This window comes from Rhinolophus sinicus, linkage group LG04 (genome assembly GCF_036562045.2).
Source record: "Rhinolophus sinicus isolate RSC01 linkage group LG04, ASM3656204v1, whole genome shotgun sequence".
NCBI classification, from domain to species: Eukaryota; Metazoa; Chordata; class Mammalia; order Chiroptera; family Rhinolophidae; genus Rhinolophus; species Rhinolophus sinicus.
In genome coordinates this window covers 66,595,954-66,610,920 of record NC_133754.1, presented here as the reverse complement: position 1 = coordinate 66,610,920, position 14,967 = coordinate 66,595,954, and the positions used below count along the sequence as shown (strand labels likewise).

General features: G+C 38.9%; 1 protein-coding gene across 7 annotated transcripts in view; it reads left to right on the top strand.

Annotated features, from left to right (window-relative positions):
- RBPMS (RNA binding protein, mRNA processing factor) overlaps positions 1-14,967 on the top strand; it is a 157,860-nt gene that overhangs the window by 94,292 nt on the left and 48,601 nt on the right. For all 7 annotated transcript variants that reach the window (XR_012495529.1, XR_012495528.1, XM_074329694.1 and 4 more), the window contains exon 5: positions 2,716-2,866. Coding sequence is in view for 5 of the 7 variants with exons in the window: in XM_074329694.1 (XP_074185795.1) it covers positions 2,716-2,866 (151 nt within the window). In the remaining 2 variants the exon portion in view is untranslated. The remainder of the gene's footprint in view (positions 1-2,715; positions 2,867-14,967) is intronic.

Below are 14,967 nucleotides of genomic sequence, written 5' to 3'. Positions count from 1 at the left end.
GAAGCGTTTCTGTTCATTATAAGAAGGGTTTTGGTGAATTATAGGCAAGAGAGGAAAAAGTTGATTTTGAACGGCACAGATTTCCCCTTGACTTGGCAGTAATTTTATCCTGACAGCATTTAATGTGAAGTCACTGTGGCCAGAGAATAATCTTTTTAGGCTTTAATTAAAAGCACAAGGTTTTTTGTTTGTTTGTTTTTTCACGTCTCCTCCTTATCTGTATCTTTTTCATCCTTCCTCTTTTTCTTTTCTTCCTCTTCACTTCCATGTTCCCCTACTCCACCCCCTCTGCCTCCTCTTCATCATCCTTGAGCATTTAAAATGTTTTGGGCTTGGCTAATCCCTGTGGATAGAAACTGAGCTGAGCAGGATATTGATTACCAAATATGGTATTGCTGCTAAAGATGTTAGAGGAATGTGACTTGTATTCTAAGCCTCCAGTCTCTGAATATGCTGCCAAACAAATTAGGTCATTTTAACTTCTGAGATTTTTTTTTTTTTTAATAAGGAGCTGGAACTTTGATTTGGAACATGATGGTGGTGTTATTTTAGCTCAAATGGGGAGAAAGGGTATGAAGAGGGGGGTGGAAAGTGGCAGAGACTCCGTTCAAGCATGTTTTAGGACCCGAGCCACCAGCCCAGGTTGTGTAAGAGGCAAGCGCGCTGTGGGGCCTCAGCTGGCTCTGGAGCAGCAGTGACAAAGCTGAGGCCTAGAATTCAGAGGTGCAGCCGTACCACCTGAGGCTAGGAGCTCCAGAGGACCCCCGATAGGTCCCAGCATGGGCTCGCGTTACCATGGCCATGGCCACGGTGCTCAGGTAGATGTGGGTTCAGGTTTAGGAACGCTGGTGGAGTTTAGTGCCAGCGAGGACGCCCTGAAATTGATGGCAGGCTGTTACTCTGTGTGGCTGAAGGTGTGTGATGTGAATATGCGAGTGCTACCATCTAGCACAGCTACCTTTCCGTGACAGCCAGGGTCTGCGCCTGCGTCCCAGCAAAGACCATAGCTCTTCAGGGCCATATTTGGGAATAATTTGTTCTGTTATGATACTAGCATTGATAGAGTAAAATGCTGTTAAATGGAAGCGGATGGAGGCCAAATCCTTCAGAATGCTACTTTATTCTTTTTCTTTAGGTATGTTTTTGGCAAGATAATACTAAGGTTTTCCAAATTAAAACAAAACTAAAACTGAGACCAGTTAAATAATTTATTTTTACATTTCATGTAACTGGCACCCCCTTTTTCCTTTATGTTGTTGGTTATGGCTGCACAAGTAGATTTCTTTTCTTCCTGCCCACCCCTACCCCTACCTGTTTGCCACCTTCAATTGGTTTCTTCTCAGAGAATGAGTAAATCAGGCTCAGATAGAAATTCCACCCACTCCAGGACGTCTGAGGGTCAGGGATGTGCAGCTTTTTTGTGGTATTTCTCTGAGAGCCTCTCTTTCCGACCGCTTCCCCCACCTCATTTCGCTTATTGTTACCATCCAGTCAGAGGCTCTTCCTCCCATCTTTGGAGCTCAGCCTGTGAAGTTCACAGTTGTTCATCCTGGTCTGCAGAGTCAGAGATTCTTGCTAATTTCTTGTGGAAATTGCTCTTTCTTTCCTTCAAGCTAATCAAGGAGAAGAAGGGGGGTTTTGGGGCCCACAGGCCCACCTGTATTTCTAGCATACTCATTTTCAGGACTCCACTCCTTTTCCAGAACATATACAGACAAACATGTGACCTAATCTGATTTGGATGCACATTTATGCACTACACTGGGATGTCTTTTTGATACTATTGTTTGGGTTCAGAATCCATGTTATTGGTCATAGATATCATGAGATGATTTGTCATGCTTAGCAATGGAGGCATTCTTGAATAGTGTGAGGGTTTCAAAATAGACTTTTCTTGCCCTAAATCTTGTATTTTATAGTGTTTGTGATTTATTTTATTGAATATGTTTTATTTTAGATAAAGTGTTCTACTAGGGTCAAGGGTAATTGAAATTACTATCCCCTCTTTGGCTCATATGACCTGTTTCTCTATCCATGTAGCTAATAAGCCAGCTATAATCAAAATCAGGACTTAACCACATCAAGACATTCAGATTTTATATAAATTTATAAGCTAACTAGAAATAAATTGTACTAGTTATATTGACATCTTTTAACTGTTTAGTTTCTGTCTTCTTAATAACTCAGAGTACATGTATCACTGTTATGAAAGCTCTCCTTAGAAAGGGATGGAATGTTTTCCTCTCATAGGTGATAAAGCTAAGGTATTGAGGAATTACATTATTTTAAGTCAGTGTCAAGCCTAGGCCTTTTGGGATTTCAGGTATTAGACTTTCTAGTATTGTATATGGCTTTGCAATAATTCTTTTATTCTTATTGATAGCCATTAACTGAGGTTTTTAACTGTGCAAGGAATTTGCTGGTACAGATTTAAAATTTGAACTTGAATGTTTTTGTCCAAGAAGAAAAACCATGAAGAAAACTTAAAAACCCATGTAACTGAAAATTAAGTAAACTAAATCTCCCTGACTTTCTGGACATGTTGTGTTATGGTGTTCGTGTATTCTGTGTAAACAGTGAGAATGAGAGCTCTTGCTGAACCCCCCTCCCTTTTTTTTTGATAGGCCAGGGTTTACTGGTGTGTTTATTTTGTCACCATTCCGGTTTGACTCTAAGGAAATGAAAACATCTTCCATTTGTTCTCTATTTCCAAAGGGCATCCGCTTTGATCCTGAAATTCCGCAAACACTACGACTAGAGTTTGCAAAGGCAAACACGAAGATGGCCAAGAACAAACTAGTAGGGACTCCAAACCCCAGTACTCCTCTGCCCAACACTGTACCTCAGTTCATTGCCAGAGAGCCATGTAAGTTGATCTACTTTTCATTTGTAAGAAGAAAAATGAATAACTAAGAATTGTTCGTGCGCTGCCTGTGAGATTATACCATGGGACATAGAGCTGGCCGAGTGTCATTTTCTGTTTCTATGAAGAAGCTGCCCATTCTTGCTGTCTGAATTCCAAATACAGCAATCTTGTTTGGGATTGGCGGTCCTGAAAGATGGTTCGGCTTGATCAGAACTATAAGCACAAAATTTTGTTTGATGTGCTGTAGATTCTTTTAATGTGATCTTGACCTTATCGTGAGTATGCTCTATTTGCTTTGGAGCATAAACTCTTTTTATTTCCTCATCCTTGGACACGAGAGCTGGTTCTCAGTATTCCCTTTATTTTATTTGTTGAAGAACATCAGTTCTGTGGCTTTGGGAAAATAGGCTATTAAAAGTAGAAGAAGCAGATATTAAGAAGTTCTATTTTTGAGAACAGTTTAGCCATAAATATAGGGGCAGGAAAAGTAAACACACACACACGAAATGTATATATTGGAACAATCAATTCCAGCAAACTAATACCAGTAAAGCTTTAAGGAAATGTGGGACTTTGTTTTAAATTAATTGGGTAAGGACTAACTAATTGCTAAACAAGTCTTTTACCCCACCTCATGAGTTTATTCTTTTAAATGTCTAGGCTACAATTTCTGCCTTTGATTGAATAACTTAAAAGGTTGTCTTGATTTTTTTTCTCAAGCTCACTCAGTAGCAGAAGGGAGGCGTAAGATAGGCCTTAACTGCTCCTTTCGTTGCGTAGCCTTATGTGATTTAATATGGCAGGGCATTCCGAGAATCCCAAGTGACTTGCTGTTATTTGGAATATTTCTGTCCTATCATTTTTTGATCTTCTTTCCAGACCACATGATCTGCATCTTCCTGCTTTCTCTGACAATACGTTTCAACTTTTCGTATTGAAATTGAAGGTCACATGGGTTCCTTTCTCCCCCCGTCATGTGCCTGTCAGATTTAATCAGGTTATTGTGGAATTTATAGTCGTTCTGTAGCTCAGTCACTCTTGAGAAAGCTGCTGCTTGTTGATGGAAACTAATAGATAAAAGAGTTTCTCCCCCAGTGTGTTCGAAAAATTTTCTATGAAGCCACAGAGTCATAATAGAGAAAAGGTTTTGTTCTTCCATGTTCTAGGGAAACTTCAAACCTTTGTTTATTTGGGAAGGAAAGCTAAATTAAAGTTTCATCTTCTGGTGCAGTAGCACTCTAGGAGGACATATGGACATTTATATGATTCTGTGTCCTTACAGCATCTAGCTCAGTGCCTTATATATTGCATATATTTAATAAATAATATTTATTACAGTCATGAGTAGATAAATTAATATTTTAATTTAGCTGTTTTCAGAATTATTCCATTTGTATGCCTCTTCACTTTTTTCTGAAATTTCTCTCTTGATTAAGGCATCCGAAAAGAGTATTTGTAGGATACCTTGATTTAGAAAAGATAATTCTTTTCTAGAGAGTTACTAGTAACTCTTTTCTAGTGATTTTACTTGCCTGCCTCAGATCTCAGAGTACATTGAAAAGAGTAATTCAGACAGGAATTGTAATGCTTGCAATACTTTATCCCTTCAGTTCTTTATTGACTGCTATTTCTGGGAGCTCAAATATTTATTTTAAATCTGCTATAACAGCTCTGTGAAATAGGTAGCCAGGAGGTAATGGCCAGTTCACAACAGGGTACACAAAAGCAATAGAAATGAACAAACTGGACATCACAAGTTCCTGAAGTTACGTTAGAGCTTAAAACAGTTTAGGACGCTGCTCTGGCCGGCTCTGCTCTGGCCGGCTCTGCCTACGTCCCTTCCATGTGTACAGAATAGCTCAGAAGTGGTCGGATAGTTTCCATGGTGGGGTCAGAACATGCCTGGCTGCTCGTGGCAAAACAAACTTGAAGTTAAAAAAAAAAAAAAAAATCCAAACAGCAATATATTCTTGAGAAAATAAAAGTTAGCACGATTTGACTTAATATAGCTTATTTTTATGACATAGGGGCCTTGACAAACAGCAGTTCCTCTGTGACTCAGATCGGCCTTATCACCCATTACAGTTCCCACTGGGAATTGTGGACTTCCCTGTCACATACACGGAATTGTTGCTTTCCCGGAAGCATACCCCAGCCTAAGAACACTGTGCTGGTTCTGAACTGGGCAATACTATTGCATTGTGCCCATAATTGGTGCTCAAGGTGGTTGGTTTAATCACCTGTCAGGAATGGGCTGCCATGGAATCAATAGAATTTGGGGTTGGAAAAGCCCTGTAGGCGTCTCTGTCGTAGTCCATGATAGAGAGGGTTTTGTTTGTGTGTGGTTTTTTTAATAAATGCTTTTTGTTGATGTTTTTTATATGCTGGTGGCTGAAAAGCACCCATTGCCACCACTAAAGGAAGAATTTGTTATGATTCGATTATACAAGTATTTACTTGCACTCTCATTTCTCAAGTATCTGTTGAATTTAAATGAGCAGCCAGCATGCTAGCACTAGGGTAGAAGGGGACTCTGGTTGCTGCCTTAGAAGAGCTGTCGTCCAAGGGGTTGGTGGAGGTCAGCATTGTCAGGAAACTTGGCTTATACAAAGGGTGTGGAAGATTCCTTGCAGCCTAGTCTGGGTTGCCTCAAATTAGACTGCCTTGTTTGCTGAGCACCTGCTCTGTTTGTGCTAAGCATGAAGATCGAGAAAACCAGATATTGCAACTTGCCAAGGTAGAGGGTGGCCTCAGTGGAGAACCTTGGCCTTAGACTTGAAGATGTGAGTGAGAATTCTGGCTCTGCCAGTTACCGTGCTTCCTCGAAAACAAGACCTAGCCAGACCATCAGCTCTAATGCGTCTTTTGGAGCAAAAATTAATGTAAGACCTGGTGATTATATTTATATTATATTATATTATATTATATTATATTATATTATAGCCCAGTCTTAATATATTATATTATATTATATTATATTATATTATATTATATCATATCATATCATATTATAATATTATATAAGACCGGGTCTTAATATTAATTTTTGCTCCAAAAGATGCATTAGAGCTGATGGTCCAGTTAGGTCTTATTTTCGGGGAAACATGGTATTGTCAAGCTTTGTGACATTAAAGAAAAGCATTTAACCTTGCTGTGCTCCTGTTCCCTCAGCTATAAAATGGGAAGAATTCCTTCTTCACGTGATTGTTTTAGTGCTAAATAAAACGATATCATAAAACTGTTTTGAGGATTAAATGGGTGTAATATGTGTCGAGTACTAGGCAAATGTAAAATACAATCTTAATTTTTTAAAAAAGCATTGAGTTGCTTTTCTTTCCTAATACTTAAAAAATAGGTATTGATCTTATAAGGTATTGTCACTGTGTGACTATAGCCAATTGTCTTTGCAAATTAGGAGAAAGGATGAATGAAATTTGCATAAACTCCAGGAAAGTAGTAGACATCCCTAACTAAATTTTTATTAATTTGAGCTTCCTCTTCTCTTACTCCCTTGTATGTAATAAAGTAAGAAAAATGCTGTGAGAAAGCAGGAAGTTAGAGATGCAGAAAATCTACAAAGTATATAAAATTCTCCTAGATTATGCATTTGGTTGTACAGAAAGGTGGTGTTCTGTAGTGTGAGAACTCCACTTACACTATCTGTAAACAGGGCGAGCCACCATCTGTCTCAGTTGTTTTCCTCATCTATACGATGATGATCCTGTGCCAGACACTTTGCTAACCATTTGATGTGAATGATCTCATTTGATTCTCTGTAGCACTATGTTAGTTGATGAGACTGAGGCGTAGGAAGGTTTAGTAACTTTCTTGAGGTTACGCAGTCATGAGGTGTTATGGATTGAATTGTGTTCCCACCAAATTCATACGTTGAAGTCCCAACCCCCAGTAACCATATCAAGGGGTGCTTAAATGTAAATGAGGCCCGTAGGGTGGCCCTATTCCAATATGGTAGTGTCCTTATACGAAGAAAAAGAGACCAGGGGTGCGCTCCCACAGAGGAAAGGCCATGTGAGGACACAGTGAGCAGGCTCTGCATGCCAAGAGCAGAAGCCTCAGGAGAAGCTACACCTGCCCACAACTTGATCTTGGACTTCCAGCCTCTACAGCTGTGAGAAATTTCTAGTGGTTAAGCCACCCAGTCTGTGGTATTTTGTGATGGCAGCCTGAGCACACGAATAACATCAAGTGATAGCGCCTGGATTTAAATTCTGGCCTGTCGCTTTATTAATTTTGTTAACTTTGGTCTAGTTACTTAACCTCTCTGTCTTATCTATATAATGCAATAATAATTGTACCCACCCATAGGGTTGTGACGATTGAATGAATTGACATATGTAAAAGTTAGAAGAGGGGCCACATAGTGAGTACTCAGTGACTGATAACATGTGTGTATAAGAATGTATATGTTTATGTGCTTTTTGAATCTCATAGTTGTGAGATCTTACAGTTTTTCTGTCTTTGTATGCTCAGCATCTAGAAATACATGTGAAAATTTTTAAAAGATGCCACAGATTTTATTTTATGCTTTTTCATTTGGAACTTTAAAAATTTACAGTGTTATTGAGTATGATTGGGATACAATAAAATGCACATATTTAATGTGCTAAATTTGGTAGGTTTTTGTCCTAATACATATAGAATTTAATAGATTACGTGCTCTTGATCTGTTTATACTGTTTGTAGCATACCATATTATAATAGTTTTTAAGGGTGGAGGCAGCCAATACTTATAGAGCCTTTACTCAGATTAGACAGATCCTCTCCTTTAAGTTCAAGTTTTATGGTACAAAAATTAGAAGGCTCTAGAACTTTGCAGTAATTCAGATTCCTATAGTCCAACCCCAGGGATTCTGATTCTACAGGTCTGGTCTGGGACTTAAGCTTTGCATTTTTAAAAGCTCTTTGGATGATTCTGATGCGTATCCAAGTTTGCGAATCATCGGCAAAGCAAGGAGTTTTAAAATTAAGTTGTCCTTCCTACGCATACTCTTCTCCCCCTCCCTTGTACCACTCTCAGCCCCTCTAAAACCAAAAGGATGCTCTATTCAATGGATACTCTTAAATACCTTGAAAGCACATAACCCTTTGGTGAACAATCAGACCACTTCCTAGTTTTCCTGCCGCACCACTGGAATTTCCCTTTTATCCAGTACTGACCCCAGCTAGGAGGGGAGCCCAAGTATGGAAAGGAAGTTCTGGAGAAAGACTGTAATGAGGGCTCGGGGCAGTCAGAGGCATTGGGAAGAAGTAAAGGAACGAGGCCAGGAGATGGACACAGGGAGGACACAGGAGGAAGCTGGCGGCTAAGCGCAAAGGAGATGAGGACATCAAAGTGTGGAAGCTGAACTTGCAGGATTGTACTTATTTAACTCATGGGCCCGTTCCCTCTGAGGCGTGGATTCCCTCTGAGGCATGGATTCCCTCTGAGGCGTGGATTCCCTCTGAGGCTAGGGATTCCCTCTGCGGCGTGGATTCCCTCTGAGGTGTGGATTCCCTCTGAGGCTAGGGATTCCCTCTGAGGCATGGATTCCCTCTGCGGCATGGATTCCCTCTGAGGCATGGATTCCCTCTGAGGCTAGGGATTCCCTCTGAGGCATGGATTCCCTCTGAGGCTAGGGATTCCCTCTGAGGCATGGATTCCCTCAGAGGCATGGATTCCCTCTGAGGCATGGATTCCCTCTGAGGCATGGATTCCCTCTGAGGCTAGGGATTCTGTCCTTGTTGTGGACCAGTTTGAAGCTACCAGAAGTGTAGTTCACAGAAATACGCCAGTGCTTTCATTCTGTGTAATGAGACTTCGTAATGATTGGGTAACCCACTGAGCGTTCTCTGGACATCGTCACCGCGCCCCTCCTCCACCACCCCTCCTCCAGGCACCTGTGGGCGTGATTGTCCCATCACAGAGAAAGGCCTATTGTCAAGACTCAGGATGTGTCTTTGCCATTCAGGATATGTATAAGGGCACCAGGGGCTTAGGTCCCTGGACGCTCTGAGAAATAGAAACATGAAACAAAACTACAGTCAATAATGACGGCAAAATACTCTTAAAAACCGGAGTCCTAAACTAATGTTTATTTCTACATATGTCCTACTTTGACAAAGCAAAAACACTGTTTTCCTTTTAAAAAGAAGGATCAAACATTTACTGAGCCACACCAATGTTTATAGGCCCACCTCCACCTCTGTCTTCTCTTCAAACCTGCACACATTCTTAGTTTTTGCTTAATGTGTATAACCTTAATAATCTAGTAATTAAATTTAACAATAATTTAATAATACCTTGAAAGCACATAAACCTTAATAATAAATAAGGAATAGCCACAGTTGCTTATAAAATATAATAACATATTCCTTCCTAGAGGCCATTTTTTCATATATTGCAACCAATGTAATACATTGCAATAGATTAAATTAGAAGCAGATATGAGAATCCAATTATCTTCTGTTAAACCAGATACAGCAGTCGCCCCTTATCCATGGGGGATATGTCCCAAGACCTCCAGTGGATGTCTGAAACTACAGATAGTACTAAACCCTATATACTATGTTTTTTCATGTGTGTGTGTGTGTGTGTGTGTGTGTGTGTGTGTATGTATGTGTGTGTGTGTACACACACGATAAAGTTTAATTTACAAATTAGGCACCATAAGATTAACAACAATAACTAATAATAAGATAGAATAACTAGAACAATATACTAATAAGAATTAATGTGAATGTGGTCTCAAAATATGTTATTGTACTGTACTCACCCTTCTTGTGATGCTGTGAGATGATACAGTGCCTATCTGATGAGATGAACTGAGGTACTCAGAATGGCGTGCAATTTAAAACTTATCAATTGCTTATTTCTAGAATTTTCCATTTAATATTTTTGGACCACAGTTGACCATGGGTAACTAAAACCACAGAAAGCGAAAACACAGATAAGGGAGTTCTCTTGTGCTAAAGAGGTTTACAAAAGTGTACAACTAAAGTTTTTCCCTGTTTGTTTTGGAATATGTCGTTTTTCATAAAACATTCTATTTTAATATGTAATGGGTCTGGTTATTTAATGGATTAATAAATATTTTTGAAATTTTTTAAGTTTTAATTTTTAACATGGTAAACATCCAATTGCTACAACCTACATAAACAAAAGTTCTTTGATGTCTTCAATAGTTTTTACTTGTGTAAAGGGGTATCGAAACTAAAGTTTAAAAACCACTGGTTTTAAACATTTTTAAAGTTAACATTTTGTTCTGGTTGAGTGGAGTGGGCAAGGAGACTTGCAGTTACCAGATGGCTACTAGGTTTGGGGCAGGTGATTAAGTTCGGTACAGCAGCTAAAGCCATTCAGAGCTAGACTGGAGGGAAACAGTGCTCAGGGTCCTGCAGGCTCGTGTGCCAGCCTCAGCTTTGATGAGGGGTGTCTGCTTCTGCCACTTATTTTCTAAAGACCAGCCCAAGAGTAACTGCACAATGTGGTTGGAGGAGCTGGAGAATTTGCCGCCGACTCATCCTGAGAACCTTCTTAGGGGAATGGATCTGCACTAAGGGCCTTTCAAAAATGTTTAACCTTCCCCTGCCGCACCACCACACCCCATTACCAAATGGGGCTCAAATGTAATAAGCTCATTTTAAGAAACTTGGAAAGATATAAAAGAGGGGAAAATTAATGTTTTTAAGTTCCTAAACCTAAAGACACATGCTATTAAATTCTATTTCCTTTGTATTTTTAAATATACAACTTTATAAATAAAATGTTTTTTTAAAAAAATACAAAGGTTTAAGGCATTTTAACATAGTTTTAAAAATATAAATGTATCGCTTTCCTTGTGTTCATTGGTTTTTAATAATATGACCACTTTTATTTAACATCTACACATGTATTTAGAAAATAACCTCACCTACCCGGAGATAAGCATTTTAACATCTGTGATGAGCAGCCATACCAATATATACTATAACAATATACACTATAACATTTATATGAATAGGGTTATACACTACATGCTGTTCTGATTGATACCTGCTTTCCTTCTCAGCTCTAGGACTCACTTTTGCACATTAGTAAATAGGTAGCTGATTTATAACGAAGGAATACCCTATAACCAAGGCTCTTTTCCTTGGGGAAAAGACTAGTAGAAGTGGTGGTTGCTTGGAGAGTTAAAAGCGAAAAATCTCAGGCTTGAGGTGTAATGTAGTCAGTGCAAATGCAGGTAGGTCCTTTTATCGTCCTCCTTTTCATTCCACAGTGTGTATGGCCACTAGGATTTTAGAGAAATGATGGAGCTGAAACCAGAAGCAGCATCTCTACGTGAACAAAGTAGTCTAATTGGTGGCTGAGGGTGGAGGAGTGTCTTTCTATCTTTTAATTAAGTATCTCTCAGGAGGTCAAGGAGATCAAGCTGTTCAAACATTACCAGATCTGTACTGGTTATTATGGTGACTTCCTGTTCTAGTTTTCTCTCTTGGGTATAACAAACATTTGAGGGGGGATGAGAGATAAAAAGCTGAATAAGGGCACAGTTCTGCTCTTAACGGCATTTACACTTTAGTATGGGAAATGCCTGTAAATGACTGCAATAGAAGGCAGACAAGGTGCTAAATTGAAGGTACAGATAATGATGAAACTGGTAATTACGGAGAGAATGGGAAAAGACATGGAGGTCTGTTGACCTGGTAGCTGAAGGTGAGAAAGATTTTAGTAAGAGAGTGAAGAAGGATCTACAGATTTCAGGTGTGGCTGACTCGAAGATGAAACTGAAGGTATAGGAGGAAAGGGATCACAAAAGATCCGGGGAGGCTGAAGAGCTGCACAGAAGGAAATAGAGGGTGACAACACTAGACAGAGAAATTGTAGCAATACAGGAAATCCATGCACTCCAGGTGACAGGTTTTGTTTTGTGAACAGGAGGAAACCATTCCAGATTTTTCACTCTGTCACAGACTACATCTCACCAGTACACTGCGTTAGTCATCAGAGATAAGCACTTATGAAATAAGCAAACTGATAAAGGAAGTATGGGGATGGTTATAAAAACAACATACATTTTTATTTCACTTAGGACCCCATCTCATGGAGTAGGTGTCTCCTTGGCAACATTACAGAAGAAACTTTTTTTTTCTTTTTTTTTTTTCCCCACAATACAGAAGAGATTGGTATCTCGAAGTTTTGTTCCATTTTTGCTTGGGGGAGTGTGTCTCCCTCTGTCTGTTTTCAAACATACCAAAATATATATAGAATAGTATAATCAACCCCAGGAACCCATTATTCATGTTTAACAGTTAGCAAGATTTCTCCATAACTTGCGTTTTAAATTTCTTTCTTTTCCTCCTTAGGTTTTTTACTGTTGAATTGTTCATATGATGTCAATATTGTATTTAGTTATGTCTCTTAAATGTCTTTCAATCTAGAGCAGTTCCCAGTCCCCCACTCTTCCTTTTTTATGCCATTGATTTGTTGAAAAAGTGTCAGCCTTCCTGAGAAAAAAACCCTCCTGGGTTTTTCTGTTTGCTTCCTTTTAAGGTATCCTTGTGCTTGTTCCTGTGTCCCTCTATTTACTGCAAATTGAAAGGCTTGGTTAGATTTGAAAGGTTTGGTTAAATTCAAGTTCATCTTTTTTGTCAAGGATATATCATAGGAGGTGCTGTGTGCTTCCTGGGGTACTGCGTTAGGAAGTAACCAGTGTTTGGGCTTTCTGTTCAGTGATGCTAAAATGGACCTGTGGATTCAGGTATTAATGGCACAGCGCCTCCAATGTAAAGGGCCCTATCAGCATCACTTTCGTGGTTTCATCCACTGATCTTGACCTCATTACTTGATTGGGAGTTGAAAAATGATGATTTTCCTAATTCTGTTTGTTTACCCTGAAATATAGTTAGTTCATCTAAAACAAAACAAACCAAAAAAGCTCCATGGTTAGGTCTTTCCTTTTCATTGCCAATTTTGAGCATAAGGGATTGATGCTTGGTTATCTGCATTAGTGATCACTGCTTTGTGGGGGGTTTTGTTTATTGCTTTTCTTTTTGCATTCCCTGTGAATTTGTGTTTTTATTATTTTCAAGGTATTTCAGTGTATTGCAGTCATTACTTTTTCTGATGCCTGGGGACAGGAAAGGGGCGGCATCCTTTTCTTTCCATTTGACTGAAGGAAATTCCAGGACTTTTTAGTGGGTAGAGCCTTAAAATGTCCTTCATTTAGGGAGTGACGGGCTCTGGGCCTGGCGGTACAGGACTGGATTAGTGCGCGTTTGTCCATGGGCCTCCCCTGGTGCTCAATATGACCTGTCATCGCCGGACTAGAATGAATTTCTTTGGCTGTTCACCTAGTCAGAGCTACTTTTTATCCACAGAAAGGCCACTTCTACAACCTTGCTGAGGATAAGAATTTTAGGAAAAAAATAGATTTTTAAAAAATTTATTCAGATTCCTTAATTAGGCACTTCAGTAGAAGAACACTGCGGTTATTAGTAGTTATAAAGGATTGGCTATTTTCCTCTTAATTTAAGAATATTTGAGCAGAAGAGTAATGAAAAGTAGTTATGCATGTCTAGTACTTTCCCCCAATGAAATTAAACTAAAATGTTAAGGTGGGACATGTAACAGCCAGAATGCTCATCAAAAGGAAATGAAATTTATCTCATAAAAAGAATGTCTTTGAATTATGCACATAAAATAAACATAAAACAGACTGAGCAATGATATTGACTAAATGCTTTAAAATAAGCTCAGGGGGCAGAAAGTTAAATATTTAGATTAGTGTGGAATGTTAGCTTTGTAGCAGTGTGCCATTGATGGAGGATTCCTGGAACATGTCTCCTCTGCTTGTTTTAACACCTGACCTTGGTCCCTGAGCTGGAATGTGTAGACGGGAAGACACTCAGTGATTTGGGTGGGTTTGTTTGACATTTTCTCTTTGTTTGTATAAGCCATTCGGTTGTTTCTTTGCACCCTCTTTAATACTATTGAAAATTTGGTGGCTTTCTAGAATCAAGACAGTATGAATCTGTCATTCCATTATGATCTGTTTGGGTTCACTAACTTTTTCTTCCAAAAGACTAGACACTTGAGTCTGAGGCTAAACTTACTTGTCCTTTTCATCTTGTTTATAAAGAGTAGATTGATTCCATCAACAAGTGTGGTGCCTGGCACAAAGATGGAAACTTAGTAGGCACTTTGGAATGAGAATGCCTATTTCCCTGTCTCTCCCATTCTTCTGGATATATCATTGTATATAAACTGTTTCATTCTGTCTGACAGGCACAAATGGCATGGCATTATGGTTTATTAATAAAGTTAATTTCTTGTCATATACTCATTGGCCATTTAATTTGACAGTGGTATTTTTCCATCTGTCTATTTCTTACTGATATATCTGTGTCAGAATAACAGTGCTTTCTTGATTAGTGTGATTATTTTTCAGTGGATAATTTCTTCATCATTTAGTTGACAAAGAAGGTGGCAGTTGTTTTCTTTTTTCCTCCTCCTCAAAATTGATAATATGAGCATCCCTCACAGCTGGTGGTTTGTCTTTCATATAATGATGAACTCCCTATTCTGCTTGACCTCACTGAGCTGTAGTGGGAATGAGATAATGTGCTTTGAAATATATTAAGCATAATAGCACATTGCAAATGGTATTGCTAGACTAGGCGGACTTGAAGCTTAAGGCTTAACCAGAGTGTCATTTGGGGTGTCACTGGGAATGCGGTTCATGTAGAAGTACCTTTTCCTTTTCTTGATTCCTGGGCTCTTACAAAGTCCATAAATTGCATTTTACTTAAGATAGACAGAAATTGTGACATCATAGCTGTCTGTTGGTGTGTTGCTTTCTAGTGAGTGGGGGAATAATCATCAAAGAGGATAGATGAGAAAATAGAGATATTTGTAAGTTGATTGTTATCTTTCAGGATTACCATTTTTAATGGTGATCTCCCCAAATTTTATTTTTAACTTTTTATTATGGAAAATTTCAAACATACACCGAAGTAGAGAGATTTTTAGCATAATGTTTTTAACAGTTTGTTTAAACCAAGATTTATATCTAGACCATCTTTACATTTTGATTGGTCTCTTAAATCTCTTCTAATATAGT